This window comes from Solanum tuberosum, unplaced genomic scaffold, assembly GCF_000226075.1.
Source record: "Solanum tuberosum cultivar DM 1-3 516 R44 unplaced genomic scaffold, SolTub_3.0 scf00392, whole genome shotgun sequence".
NCBI lineage: Eukaryota > Viridiplantae > Streptophyta > Magnoliopsida > Solanales > Solanaceae > Solanum > Solanum tuberosum.
Window position 1 is genome coordinate 1 of NW_006239342.1, and position 14,648 is coordinate 14,648.

A 14,648-nucleotide genomic window follows, 5' to 3' on the forward strand; every position below is an offset into this window, starting at 1 on the left:
ATATATATATATAATTCGATTTTTATTTTTCTACATCCGAAACCAAACCAAAAAAATAAAAAAAGTAAATTATAAATCCAAAATCAAACCAAAAAATCATAATTGTACATAGTTTATATATATATGTACAATGGTACCCAACCCTCTTTTAAAAGGGTTAAATGATACTTCTACACGCACGACGATTCTACCTTTCTCGATACGTTACCTTTTCTTTTTTTAATAAAAGTGAAGGCCTTAAAACTAATATTCAGGCCCAAATGCGCACACAGTGTAGTATTGGATTTTTGTGTTTGGTTGATTCTATGTGGAGGAATAGATGAATTGTTGAAAATGAATGAATGAATCAAATCAATCACATCTAATTGACTGTCAATTTTAAAATCCCATCATGCCTTTGTTTGCTTTGGCTGCTTGTCAATTTGCTCTAGTTGGTACATTTTTGGTTTTCTTTGACAATTGAGGCTACTTTTGAAGACATGATTAAGTAAATAAATAAGTTGTTTATTTTTAAAGATTAGGTAAGATGATGTGTAACGACTAACGACTCTAGTTCAACTATTAACTCAAACACACTTAAAGAGTTAATTCTGAATTTGTTTAAGATGTAATGTACAACCCTTCTTTAAAGGCTTTTCCTTCATCATGGATGCCACAATAAGAAATTTCTCCTCAATCATGAGTGTCACATGATCAGACAATTTCAATGGATGATACAAAGATGTGTCTAGATCAAATGTATTTTTGTTGATATACAACATGGATATACAAGAAAAATGAAGTTGTCTTCAATTTTAAATTTCAATTTGTAAATTAAAGTAGCATAAACTCATCTCTAATCGTCACCAACTATCTCAAAAATTGTTGGCTAAGCTTCTTAAGATGTTTCCATTAACGCAATACCTTATATCACCGAATTGAAATAAATCTCACTTGTGAGGGATCGAAAAAATTGAACCAAACTTCAGATAGAAAATCCCTTTGAGCCAATTGATGAAATGTCTCCAAATAACTACACTATGGATTACATATTAATGACATGAAATTCTAAAACATGAAGTTGATGCTGATCGAGCTCATTTTTATAAAGTTTCTAACTTTTTTTTTTCTTAATCCGATATAGGATTTGTCTAAGATGTAATGTACACCCCTTTTTCAGTGAATGATACAAAGACTTGTCTAGATCAAATAAGAGTGTTTTTTTTTGTGCTGATATACAGTGGATATACAAGAAAGATGAAGTCGTCTTCAATCCATATATTAAAGCAACACAAACTCATCTCTATTTTTCTCCAAATATCTTGAAAATCGATATATAAGCCTCTTAAGATGCTTCCAACAACATAATATCTTATATCATCAAATAAAAACAAATCTCAATTGCGCAAAATTGAAAAAATTAAACCAAACTTCAGATAGAAAATCCTTTTGGCCAATTGATAAAGGTCTCCAAATAATATATTAGACTATGTAAATACATAAGAATGACATGATCAATTCTAAAAGATCAAAGTTTTACGAACAACATTGACAAGTTAAAATTAATTTGTTCCAGTAATAATAATAATTATTAGGTTTTATTTATTGCCTTCGTATAGTGTATAAATAAATAAGTTTACATATAATATTTTTTTACTATAATTTGTATTGATGCAAAGTGAAATTAAACCATCAATGTTGAAAATGTATATTTGTTTTTCATGAAGATATCAAAGGCCACTTCAAATGTGGCAGCAATACTAGTTGGGCCTATGTGGGCTCGGGTCATTGGCCCAATAGGCAATATTTGAGTTCTGTTTGGTTTATTTATGGAAATTAATGAAAATTATTTAACAACCTGAAAGTATATTGGAACAACAAAAGATCAAGTTGCAGATATCTCGCTGTTTTTAAAGAAATTCAGGTCCATAGAAAAATCTTCACCGGTCCAACAATAACTCGCTTGACTTGTTCCCTTTAGGACACAACAATCGTATGACTTGAACAAACGCTGGACAGGTTGATAGAACTCCACGAAGATTGAACACCTTCTTAAACTCTCTTTTCACAACATTGACCTCACTTTTTCATGCATTCTACAATGTTTTCCGTGTGCCATCACAAGGTATAAAAATGACTACTCTCACTGTCTTAATTTATGTGATGTTTGTTTGGCTATAAATCATTCCATTAAGGGCAAAATGGACATTTTTAAGTTAAATTATTATTAAATATAAAAATGTGTCATTCTTTTTTAGACCGATTAAAAGATATTTCAAAAATTTAATGAATTACTTTATAGTAAGAGCTACATTATCTAGGGAAATCTATGAGGTAAATTCTTGATATCACTGAGTTTATAGAATCTAAATTCACCATGGAAGAACATTTTTGTTAGAGAAGTTGACACTGAAAAGTCTCATAGCCAACCTTATATGGACCCTTACTGTCACTCTACATAACCGTACATGAAATTTTCACCTCATACGGCTCCATGTTCATTTCTTTAGAATTCATTAGAACCTTTTTTCGTGTCTGAGAACTCTTCCTCCCCGCTTTTTCCACTTCGCCCTAAGAGTGTGCCATGTACTCTCCATGCTTCTCTATGCAATGGACTTCAGGACTCATACCATTGACAAAAGGTTCCGCACAAGAGATTTTCACCTCACATACCTCCTTGTTCAATTCTTCTTGGAATCATTGCCATATCTGAGAACTCGATCCCTTCCCCCCTTCTCCCACTATGCTCAAAGAGTACGTATGCCACACACTCTCCACGTGTCCTCAATGCGATGGACATCAGGACTCCTGGCATTGACAAGTTGTACATGCATGAGATTTTCACCTCATACAACTCCTCGTTCAATTCAAACATTTCTTCATTGAAAGCTTTTCCATGTTTGAGAACTCCCTCCCCCCTTCTTCTACTACGCCCCAAAGAGTATGCATCGTGCTCTCCATGCCTCCTCAATGTAACCCTCCTAGCAATGAGAAATGGTGAATGTCAAAAATATGTCAAAGTACAAAATATGACTGCATATCTTAGTAACTGTTACCTGTCAAATGGATCAGAGAATTATTCAAGACCATACGAAGAGTCCAAATCCTCCACATCTCACCGATGTGGGACTCAACACCCCTCCTCACACACAAAAAGCTAGCTCATGAGGAGAGAATAGCCCCGAGACCATATAAAGGGTCCAAATTCCTCATCCCACCGATGTGGGACTCAACAGTACCAACCAGTCAGCCACTAGAGCATATTCATTTTTTCAAAGGGAGTCCATGAACTTGACATAGGAGATACTGATTCTCTTCCAGTGTTTAGTATGATCCATTAGATCCTGCACACGACACGCTTAATCAAATCACATATAAGAAAGAACAGTTGCTACAATAAGTTTGTGTGCAAGATGCAATTAGCATTAAAATACAAATCTGTTTGTAATACTGTGGTTCCACCATTTGATCATAAATCTTCATGATTTCACAAAAATCATAAGAATAAAGGAACTCATTAAGGATGTAATAGCACTAGCAGTACATGAGTTGGTAGAAATCCTTAATTTTACCTATCTCGCTGGATGAATGAAAACTTCAAGGCAACTGTTTCCTGAGTCAATTTGCTCTTTTTCAATCATTCTAGCGAGTCTCGTGGCATAAGGGCTACACGAATGCAATTTGATAACTTGCAAAGATGGGATATCTCCAATTTCATAAGGGATTTCTTTTAGCTTGTAGCAAAACCTCAAAACTAAATGTTGGAGAACTGGAAATGGATAACTATCTGTACTGGCCTGCTTCCAAACCACCAAGTCTCTGCTCTCAACCAACAGATATTTGAGTCGATGAAACCCCTCTTCATCGGTTTCCCATTCTGGCCCTTGGAAGGAAAAATCTTTCAGTTTGAGAACTTCAAGATTTGGTAAGTTCCCAAGAACTCTAGCATCTTCCCACAGCAGAAAGCTGCAGCTCAAAGTCAAGTTCTTGAGATTCGGTGGGAATGCATTCCATCGTTGGATAGAATTACGGGGACGAGGATTGTTCATTGGCAAGTTGAACAGCAACTTCAGAGTTTCAAGTGAGTACATTTGCTCTAGGTTGTTGAGACAACTGCCAAGCCAATCCACATCGAAAGCATCATGGTTTCCGCCAGTTACCAGATTAGAGGCCAATGTCTTCAGGTTAGGTAATGTAGCAACAAGTCCATGAGAAAAGCTGATTGTGCTAATAGTAATCGTGCAAAGTGTTTGCAGATTCCCCAAGACTTGAAAGTTCCTTTTAGAGTGATCAGCAATGGGGGATCCAAATAACAAAACATCTCCTTTCACATGGATGTGCCTTAGTATTGGCATCTTCCATATTTCCAACGGAAGTATGCGCATCTCCTTGGTTCCCCAATAAATGATTAAGGTTTGTAGATTCTTGAGCTTGGATATCGACCTAGGAAGCTCAGAATTGATGGAGAGCGCGAGGTACCTCAAATGAACTAGTTTTATGACATGAATTGGGAAACCATAAAAGGAATAGTTAACTACATCCAACACCCGAAGCAATTTGAACCCCATACAACCGAAGTAGGAATCCTCTAAAACCGAGCATGCTTTTGATGACAGAAAAGATCGAACGTATGGATTAGAATATGTGTAGGAGGAGTAGGCAAAAATGTCTGAATGGAAATGTAGGCGCCGGTGAACACCTTGAGGAAAATGTGGTTCCAACCTTCTCACAACATGCAAAAGCTTTTCTTGTTTAGCTTCTTCTTGGCAAAAGTTTCGCAAGATATCATGAATGCTACATGTTTTGACTCTATTATCATAGGATCTCTTACTCACTATAATTAGGCTCCTGTCAATGAGTTCCTGCAAATATTCTTGTGCTACAAATTCCAACGTCTTCGGTGAATCCAACTTTATAAACCCTTCAGCAGTCCATAACCTGATGAGCCTCCACACAGGGATTTCAACGTCTTCAGGGAAAGCGCCCATGTAAAGAAAGCATGCCTTCAAATGATGAGGCAAATGATTATAACTCAATGCTAGTATATCCAAGAATTCCCGCGACTCCTCTGTTACAAATGAAGAATGAATATTTTCTGCAACATCACTCCATTTACTTGCTGTCGCGCTTTCTTTAGAAAGTATTCCAGCTACCATAACAATTGCTAGTGGTAATCCTTTGCATTTTTTGGAAATTTGCATTCCAATCCTTTCCATTTCATAATCGCAGCAGAAGCTTGGATCATCTAATCCCAAAATCTTCTTTTGCAATAGCTTCCAACTTTCATCTACAGTCAAGAAACGCATTTGATGTGGAGGGTTAAGGGGGTTGATAAAACGAGCAACTTTCATGATTCGACTAGTCACCATCACTCTACTTCCAATCTTGTCATTCGGAAAATATCTTCTAACATCATCCCATGCCTTAGTATTCCAAACATCATCCATGACGATGAGATACCTCTGTCCTTTTAAACTTTTGTACAACCGTTCAGCCAATTCTTCATTTTCCATTTCATCCATTATAAATGGAACTTTAGAAGTACAACCCAAAAGGTCTAACAACATATTCCTCACCTTATATCGTTCCGATACAGTTATCCATGCTCTAACATAAAAGTGTTCCTCTATTAACTTGTCATGAAAAATTCTTTTAGCTAGAGTGGTTTTACCAATACCCCCCATACCAAAAATTACCACAACATCTAGCTTATCAGGATACCCTGTTAGTTTATCTGCAATTAGTAAAAAATCATCATCTAGACCAACTACAACATCCTTTTGTGAACTCAAAGTTTGCGTGACATCACGTGAACACCCGTTCACAGAAGAACTCGGTGTTGATCTACCTTTGATAGCAGAAATATCATTATAAACACTAGTAATTGCAGCCTCAATAGATTTAATCTTCCTAAATAGTACTCGATTAACGCCAAGAAACTTAATTGCATTCTTCTTTAAACTTGAACTAGATGAATACTCAAACATAATTTCCTCAACTAAATCTTCTGCTTTACATGATACATCTCTAATAATTCCTTCTAAACACTTAATGTCCTCATGATCTTTTCCAGTGTCAACAAAAAAGCCTTGCAATAAACTGACCTTTTGTAGGAGAGATTCAATTTTCTTTCCACTTTTTGGATGAAGTTGCATGAGTCTCTGCAGTGTCTGCATCAAAGATGTGACTTCAGTATAAGCCATCTCCAATGAATAAGTTCAATCATTTAGTAAAAGAAGACAGTCTATGTTCTTTATTGAATTGTAGAGACAAAGAAGATAACCATACTTTTTTTTATTATTATTTATATTATTATTTTTAACATAAGAAGACCAAGACTTTATTATTTTTTTTTGGTTTCCCATATGGTGTCTGGTGTCCGGTGTCCGATACACGCATAGGAGCCGGACTAAATTCGAATTTGAGCCAGGAAATCCCACATTAGGGGTAAAGCGTTCCCTAACAAAGACAACTTTGTACCCAGGTGACTCGAACTTAAGAAGTGATGTCTATTGTCTTACATAAATACTCTATGTCCCACATGAAATATTGAAGACTAGTTGCAACTTGCACTATGACAACAAATATCAAGTTGAAGGAGAAAACATTTGAATTCTAAGCCCCCAAAATGGACTTTTGCATCTATAAGTTTATATATAAACCAATCAAACTTCTTTGCTGCTATTATTGTTATTTTAATAATAAGCTCTAGAAGGGATAAGGTTTGCACACGCTTTATCCTTCCCAGACTCCACCTGTGAGATTACATTGGTTTGTTGTTGTCGTCATTTAGTGAGGTATTCGCTTCACTTCATACAAGAATATGAGGTAAGAGGTCACTCAAATAGTCAGTTTCAAGGTTTTTAAAACATTGGAGAACTTCCCTACGAATGTGCACTCTGGCACAAGCACTTAAATTATGATATGTTAATATTGCGCAGCTTCGGAGGCATTAGTATGAAACAAGATTAAATGGAGCAAAACATGTGAGGGTTCATATAGCCAACCTCGACGTATAGTTCTTGCTATTGTTGTTTGAAGCAACTAGTAAGTCTACAAATGGAGTTACTATATTGAACCATCATCCACAACTTTCATTACTCAATTCCCATTTTCACATTTTGTTTATTGATGCTAATCTTGGGAATATTTGTCAATGTAAGTAACTTAGCCATTTATTGACCCATATAGTATTCATGAGTCAAGCATCACTCCATAACAATGCTCATTCTAATCCACCATTTCTTGCAGATTCAGCCACAATATCACCAGACACATTTATCCAAGAACTTGATTTGACAAAATAATTAGTGTATTTTGAAGGTCAAAGGCAAAAAAACATCATGGTGCTTAGCACTTAAAATTGTGCAGTGCAGGTATCAAAGTGAGAAGAAGTATCATTTCTATAGTTTTCATGAACTTAATTATGTTCCCTAGCTATAGTTTATAGCTATAGTTTAAGTTGTCTCGTTTGTATGATTCGCGAATTTATATAATTGAGCTATTTTTGTATAAACTCGAAATAACGAATTTATACAAACACAAACATGTGACTTTAAATAATTATACAAATTATATTATACAAAAATTAAACAAATTTTCCGAATTATACAAACGCGCGAATTATACAAACTCGAAACCCCAACCACGTAATTATCACTGATTTAACTAAAACAATAGATATGATGACTAATTAACTAGTATATATATATATATAAATTAATATTACTTTTTTTACTTTCATCCGCCAAAAGGATATAGTATTTTTACATTGTCTGCCGGTTAGCGAAACTTTTCCGATAGTACGAATCGCTACGCTTCGCCTCTTTCTATATGATAATATGCATCTTGGTTGTTGTGCTCCCTGCGGGCAATAACAAGAGAGTGAATAACGAATGATCCTCCAAACTCAAAGAGTGATTGAGTCCGACTCAAGCAAGTGAGTGAAAGGGGTGAGAAGAGAGCAAGTTCGACTCGCGAACGATCAGCAAGTGAACGACCGATCCTTTTGCGCCAATACTGTTGCGAGACTGGTACTTGGCGGCTCACGAGCAACATATAGACGAAGGTTGTCCATATTTGTATAACCATAAAGATATATGTAAACTATTTTTTTTAATAAATGATATATTAACTCTAAAAATGAGTAGCTTTGACTTGGAGAAATAAAAAAGAATTGAAAAACCTCAAAATAATCATCATCAAGATTTTTGAAGAAGTGCAAAAGTCAGTCAAACACTTGGAGTCACCGGTAAACTCCACACTCTCCGGCAGCTGTAGAGTGATCACCGCCGAATAAAAAAGTCAACGGCAATCCGAAGATGATAAAGAAGAAACCCATTACAGAATTTCTCAAAACAATCATAATCCTCTTGTTATTTCAACTTTCAACAACTTCACAATCTTCACATCGAAAGCCACCTCCACTCCCAATTCTACCAATCCCAAAATCCCGTCAAATCTCATGGCAAATTGCAGAAATGGCACTTTTTCTCCACTTTGGTACCAATACTTTTACAGATTCAGAATGGGGTACAGGTCATGTTGACCCATCAATTTTTAACCCCAATTTGTTAAATGCAACACAATGGGTTACAGTAGCTAAAGATTTTGGTTTCAAAAGAGTAGTTTTAACTGCTAAGCATCATGATGGGTTTTGTCTCTGGCCTTCAAAATACACTGATTATTCTGTTAAATCAAGTCCTTGGAGAAATGGGGTTGGTGATATTGTAGCTGAATTGGCTGAAGCTGCAAGAAATGGGGGATTGGAATTGGGTGTGTATCTTTCTCCATGGGATAGGCATGAGCATTGTTATGGGAAAACTCTTGAGTATAATGAATACTATATGGGTCAAATGACTGAGTTACTTACAAGGTAAAGATTTGAACTTTTTGCTCTGTGGTTTGGTTCTGAGTGCGTTGTCTGGCTTGCCTGTTTTTCGTTGATTTTAGTAGCATGTGTTGTTTCCTTTTGTTCAGTTATGGTATGTTGTTATTTGTTGTGGCTACTTGGCAATCTTTATTTAAGCTGAGTGCCTATTGGAAATAATCTATTGTCTCTATTAGGTAGGGGTAAGGTCCGTGTTCCTTGATTTCTGTTGCTATTTACTGCATTTGTACTTTGATTATCATATTATTTTGTTGTAGTTAGTGTTAGTGTTTGCTTAAGCCGTAAAGCGACGCTCAAAATGTGTTGAGTGGTTCGTACTCACTTAATGTGCGTTTCAGTGTTCTCATCAAGGTTCTAAGACATAGTTTTTGTTGCTAATGAGTTTGTTCTTAAGAGGCGATACTAAATGATTGATATTTCAGTTTATCATTAAAAAAAAAAATCAATTTCTTTGTTTGTATATTTGCCATTTATGCTTATAATTATTAGTCTTGGACTAAACATATATATTTGTATTTTTTCCTCCCTATCCTCCCCAGATCACGCTTGGTTTGGTTTTGAATTGATTTGAGAATGTTTTTAGTGACTTCAATAAGAGCATTACTTGGTTTGTTGGATTATACTACTCTATTGTTATGGTTGTTGTTACTTACAAGGTAAAGACTCTAACTTTTTGTTTTGTGATTTAGTTACTCGATTTATGTTACTATTTTCTGCTTTTTGTACTTCGATTATCGTATTATTTTGTTGTAGTTATTGGTTACTGTTCAGAATGCTTTGTCATACTTTGTATAGTATTTTTCCATGGGTTCTTCACTTCAGTTATTTCCTTTTTCGATCTGCTTTGATTGTTTTTCCTTGAGTTGAGGATCTATCAGGAACAACCTCTCTACCCTCTAGGGATAAGGTCTGCGTTCTATCTTCTCTAGACCTCACTTTGTGGGATTATCCTGGGTATGTCGTTGTTGTTCTGTCATTTAGTTTTGAATTGATTTGAGAATGTCTTTTTTGGTGAATTTAAGAGCATTTCTTGGTTTGTTGGATTCTACTGCTCTATTGATATGGTTGTTGCAGACCCTAAAATAAATAATTAGAAGTATTCCGTTTCTTACAATTTAAGATTCTAGATGAGGTGGTACACATAGTTTTCATTGTTAGTAAGATAGTTGTTACAACCTGTATTAGGGAAATAATAAAGTATGTGCTTTTGGATTAGAGCTTGTTCTGGCTTTAATGTAGTTATTCATGTTGTGATTGGGATATTGTACATGTATGTGATTCAAAAAACGTGAAAATGGGGAGTGAGTAATGAAGTTGTGTATGACGGTCACATTTGCAGTTTCACGGTCGAGTTTTTACGGTGCCAATCTAGAATGATTCTTTTTTTTGTCCGGGAATAGTTATTGAAGGACCAATTTAGAATGATCTCTTTAAGTATGAGCTCTATGATGACAGGGATTTGTGAGTCGTTTTACTTACTAATGACTTCAAACAACAACTTCTACTACTATGCCTCAATTCCAATCTTGTCAAGGTTCGCTATATTAATCCCATTCATTTCTCTCAATTTGGTCGTGTTTCGTACTAATGGCTCTGAAGCAACACAAATATGAACGTATCACAGTTTAATTGTTTGTGCCAGACTGCACATTTTAGAAGCTTTAAGGTATATTTGTTGGCTTCTGTATATACAAGCTAGCTGTAAAACGAACTTTGAGTTCCTTATCTGAATGATAGATTCCTAATTTAGTTCTCAGAATAATTAATAAACCTTATTCAAATGGAAAATACGGAGTACTTTTTTCCCTAGAACAGTCAAATTTAACTATGGACATGAGGAACGTGAATTCACACTCTTACTCGAGTCGTGATACTTCAGGTCATCTTACCGAAGTATAAGAGGATCTGACCCCCACCAATTATAGTTTGTATTTATTTTGGTTGCTGAGTTCACTATTTCTTGCCATAAAAAACTGCACACATATTTAGACAAAGAAATATGTAAAACTTGATTATACAGGACATATAGGCAGAATTTATGAAATTAACTGCTTTTTTTTCCTGTTGAATTTCTACGATTAGAGAAACTTCTAACAACAATCACTCCCGATCTCCACCCCTGCCGAAAAAAACCTGTTGAGCAGATATGGAGAGATTAAATATGTTTTTTTAGATGGTGCAAAAGGTGATGGCGAGAAGGATATGGAGTATTTCTTTGATGATTGGTTTAGCCTTGTTCATCAACTCCAACCTGGAGCTTCAATCTTCTCTGATGTTGGTCCTGATACGAGGTGGGTTGGGAACGAGAACGGTGTTGCTGGAAGCACTTGCTGGTCCCTTTTCAATCACAGCGCAATCAAGATTGGTGGTTATAGTGATGCCAGGTAAGTCTTGTGTGATTAGTCTCATATTCATCAATCTTCTTATTCTTATTTGCTTTCAGCGAAATTTCTTCCCTCATTGTTTACTGTTAGATGTAATTGCCATTTTAGCTAAGCAATAACACCTTTAGTAAAAATGAAAGGCCCCTATCACTCTTAAATTCCATCAATCGAGACAAGAAATCTATATGGATAAATTGCTTTCACATAATACATAACAATTCACAGTGTCTTTCCTGCATCATTCAACTCTTTCTTCTCTGAACACTGAGCTTCCTTTTATCCGTCTATTTTTTTTTCATGTGTTCAACAGATATTCAGCGGAGGGGGACGCCTTTGGCCAGGACTGGGTTCCTGCTGAGTGTGATGTGTCTATCCGAACTGGTTGGTTTTGGCATGCATCAGAAAAGCCAAAAAGTGCAATGACTCTTCTGGATTTGTATTACAAATCAGTCGGTAGAAACTGTCCCTTATTGCTAAATGTACCACCTAACTCATCTGGTCTCATATCAGACGAAGATATACATGTCCTCAAAGAGTTCTCCGAGCTTCGTAATTCTATATTCTCCCATAATCTTGCAAAATTTGCCCTTCTCTCTGCCAGCAGTACACGAGGAGATCCGAATGATTCTCAGTTTAGCCCCAAGAATGTAATTGAGGAAGGATTATATACATATTGGGCTCCAGATCAGGGACAACAATCAGACTGGACACTATATTTAGAATTTCAACAGGTTATAACTTTCAATGTCTTGGAACTTCAAGAACCAATTCAAATGGGGCAGCGGATTATCGAGTTTCATCTTGACATGTTAGATGAAAATGGAACATGGCAACATGTGGTAAATGGAACGACAGTAGGATATCGGAGGCTGTTACTTTTTCCTACAGTGAAATCTCATCTACTAAGGTTTGTTATCGACAAGTCCAAGGTGTTCCCTCTAATCTCCCACTTGGGAATTTACATGGATTCATATTCTGTTCCACAACATGTCTCTGATGATGCACACACGAAATCAAAGTTCATTAACAACTTAGTTTTCAGAAGAACTGCATACAACCTGTCTCAATCTGCTTCCATCTAATCTTCGTCGAGCAGCTTTGAGTCTTCTTTTTTGGTTTTTCTGATGCTTTGGCATGTTGTTTTTTCTTCGATTTCATATGTTGTAACATGAAGTTTATATAACACAACTCACATTAGTGTGGAGCAACTTTCAATGTACTGGACATGAACCTTGTGATTTTTCTAATGCTTGTGTGAGAACTTTTTTTAACCTGATTTCATGTGTTGTGTGAGTTCACAAAATGACTACATAAGACTCAATGTAGTCCGACACTTTTTCGGACCTCATGCATAGCGAAAGCTTAGTGTATCAAACTGTTTTTTTTAATATATGGTGACATAAGTGAATGATGTCTAGACATATTAGCATATTGATTTCATTTGAAGATTAAGACACTTAAATCTGAATGTACATGTGATTATTAAGATTAAAACGTATAAAGAGCAAGTAGCGCTTGATAGAATGTCTTAATTTTGTTATAAAATAATATATTGTGGATGTCCACTGCATCAAGAATTTACTCCATTACTTTCCTCCATTATGTTGATAACCATAACCTCCATAACTTCCACCTTCATAACCATTATTCTTGTAACCTTTCACTTCCATAACCTCCCCCATTATATTCATGTTAATTTCATGTTTATGACTAACCTTTTGTATGCCTCTATGTTACACTATAAATAGAGGCATAAGGGTTCATATTGTAGACACTTGAAGATTTGGTGAACACTTGAAAGAAAGAAAGTTATCTCATATTGTTCTTCTTGTTTTATATTTCTTGTCTTATTTTACTTTAGATTTACAACACGTTATCAGCGCGAGTTGCTCATTCTCCGTCACAAATCAATGGTAGGTATTTCTTGATTTTTATGAATTATCCTAGTAATTCTTCATGCAAGGTATACTTCATATCCTATATATTATTTGTACTAACAAAGTTTGTTTTGTGGTTATTTTAAAGAAGTTAGTAAATTATGTTAATCTTCGTAATAATATTGAGAAGGAATGTTAAAAGGTTTCAATTTATTTTATTGGGACTTTTATATGATTCCAACATGTTTTTCTAATTAATTGATTTTGTTCATTTTTCTAATGCTTTAAGTCAAATTTAGATTATATTTATGGTTTTCAATAATTATTTTTTTTGTAACGTATTTGGTTTATCAAGACATTGATTGAGGGTAAGACGGTGAATTCAAGTTTCACCGCACCAAGTGGGTAAGACATCGAGTTAAAGTCTCGGTGCACCATGATAATAAGAAGTTGGGTTCAAGTCCCATTGATTTATGACCAAAGATGTCTTTATATGGATAAGACATTGGGTTTAAGTCCTAATGCACTATAGTGGTGATATGATGATGACTAACATAAAGTTGTATACTTTTGACTGAAAGTCATGAAATTTGCCCAACTATTTTGCTCCATTCTCTTATGTGAATGTGGTAGCAGTACATAATATGTCTGCAAAATGACAAATGATTGAATGTATGAATATGGGTGTGGTAAAATGTTAATGGTCATCATTGTGGTAATTAAAAGGAAGAACATTATGGGTTTTCCTTCAAATGTGAAGATAACTTTGTCCATTAAATGGTATGAAAGGTTATTGGACACATTGTTTCTTAAGATGTTCCTTCAAATGTGAAGGTAATTTTATCCATTAAAGTAGCATGAAAAGTTATTGGCCACATTGTTGTTGGTGCAACCCAATTTGAAAAGTTGTGTAAATTCTCCATCAAAATGAAGGTATACAAAGTGGTAGTACATTTGGTACATTTGACCTCTTGAAGTGATGTTGAGGTAAGTAACATAAAATTTGATAAAATGTGAAAAGTATGACAAATGAGTTTCTAATAAAAAACTTCTGGAGCATGTTCAAATGGTTATGCTCAATTTCCTTAAAGAAAATGTGACTTGTGTTCTTATGGATAAGAACATGTTCATGTATTGTTGGGTAAAATGTCACATCTCACCTCTACGGGAGGTTTGAGAGATTGGAAAAGAAATATTTTGACATAAATGGTCATTTAGTCATATACTTTAAGTACTACACAAATATTGTGGTATGTTAAATTATGAACTAATTGAAAGGACAAAAGAAAGAAATAATTCTTTCCTATAAGGTTGTGGCCATGATCAAAATAATATGATTGTGTGGCAACACAAATTTGTCATTGGTTGTCAAGAAATATGTCTTGCATGTAATAATATTAATCATGACAATAATAATAATTTTCTCCTTGAAGGAGAAGGTCACCATAATTGAGTGTTTTGAAAGGCTAATTTGTTACTATCCGGAGAAATGAAATTGTTCATAATATTGGGGTTGTA

The 14,648-nt window shown here is 35.0% G+C and overlaps 2 protein-coding genes across 2 annotated transcripts; one reads left to right on the top strand and one right to left on the bottom strand.

Moving 5' to 3' along the window:
* Nucleotides 1-2,299: 2,299 nt before the first annotated feature.
* LOC102587459 (putative late blight resistance protein homolog R1B-17) lies at nt 2,300-6,237 on the bottom strand. The gene is made up of 3 exons (XM_006362778.2): nt 3,552-6,237; nt 3,036-3,323; nt 2,300-2,960 (listed from the first exon to the last, which is right to left on the bottom strand). The coding sequence occupies exon 1, from the start codon at nt 6,180-6,182 to the stop codon at nt 3,552-3,554; it is 2,631 nt and encodes an 876-aa protein (XP_006362840.1). The 5' UTR covers nt 6,183-6,237; the 3' UTR covers nt 2,300-2,960; nt 3,036-3,323.
* A 1,926-nt stretch (nt 6,238-8,163) lies between these two features.
* On the top strand, nt 8,164-12,529 carry LOC102587787 (alpha-L-fucosidase 1). Its single transcript, XM_006362779.2, has 3 exons — nt 8,164-8,854; nt 11,014-11,253; nt 11,564-12,529. Exons 1-3 carry the CDS (start codon nt 8,301-8,303, stop codon nt 12,333-12,335), a joined length of 1,566 nt encoding a protein of 521 aa, XP_006362841.1. The 5' UTR covers nt 8,164-8,300; the 3' UTR covers nt 12,336-12,529.
* The last annotated feature ends 2,119 nt before the right edge of the window (nt 12,530-14,648 follow it).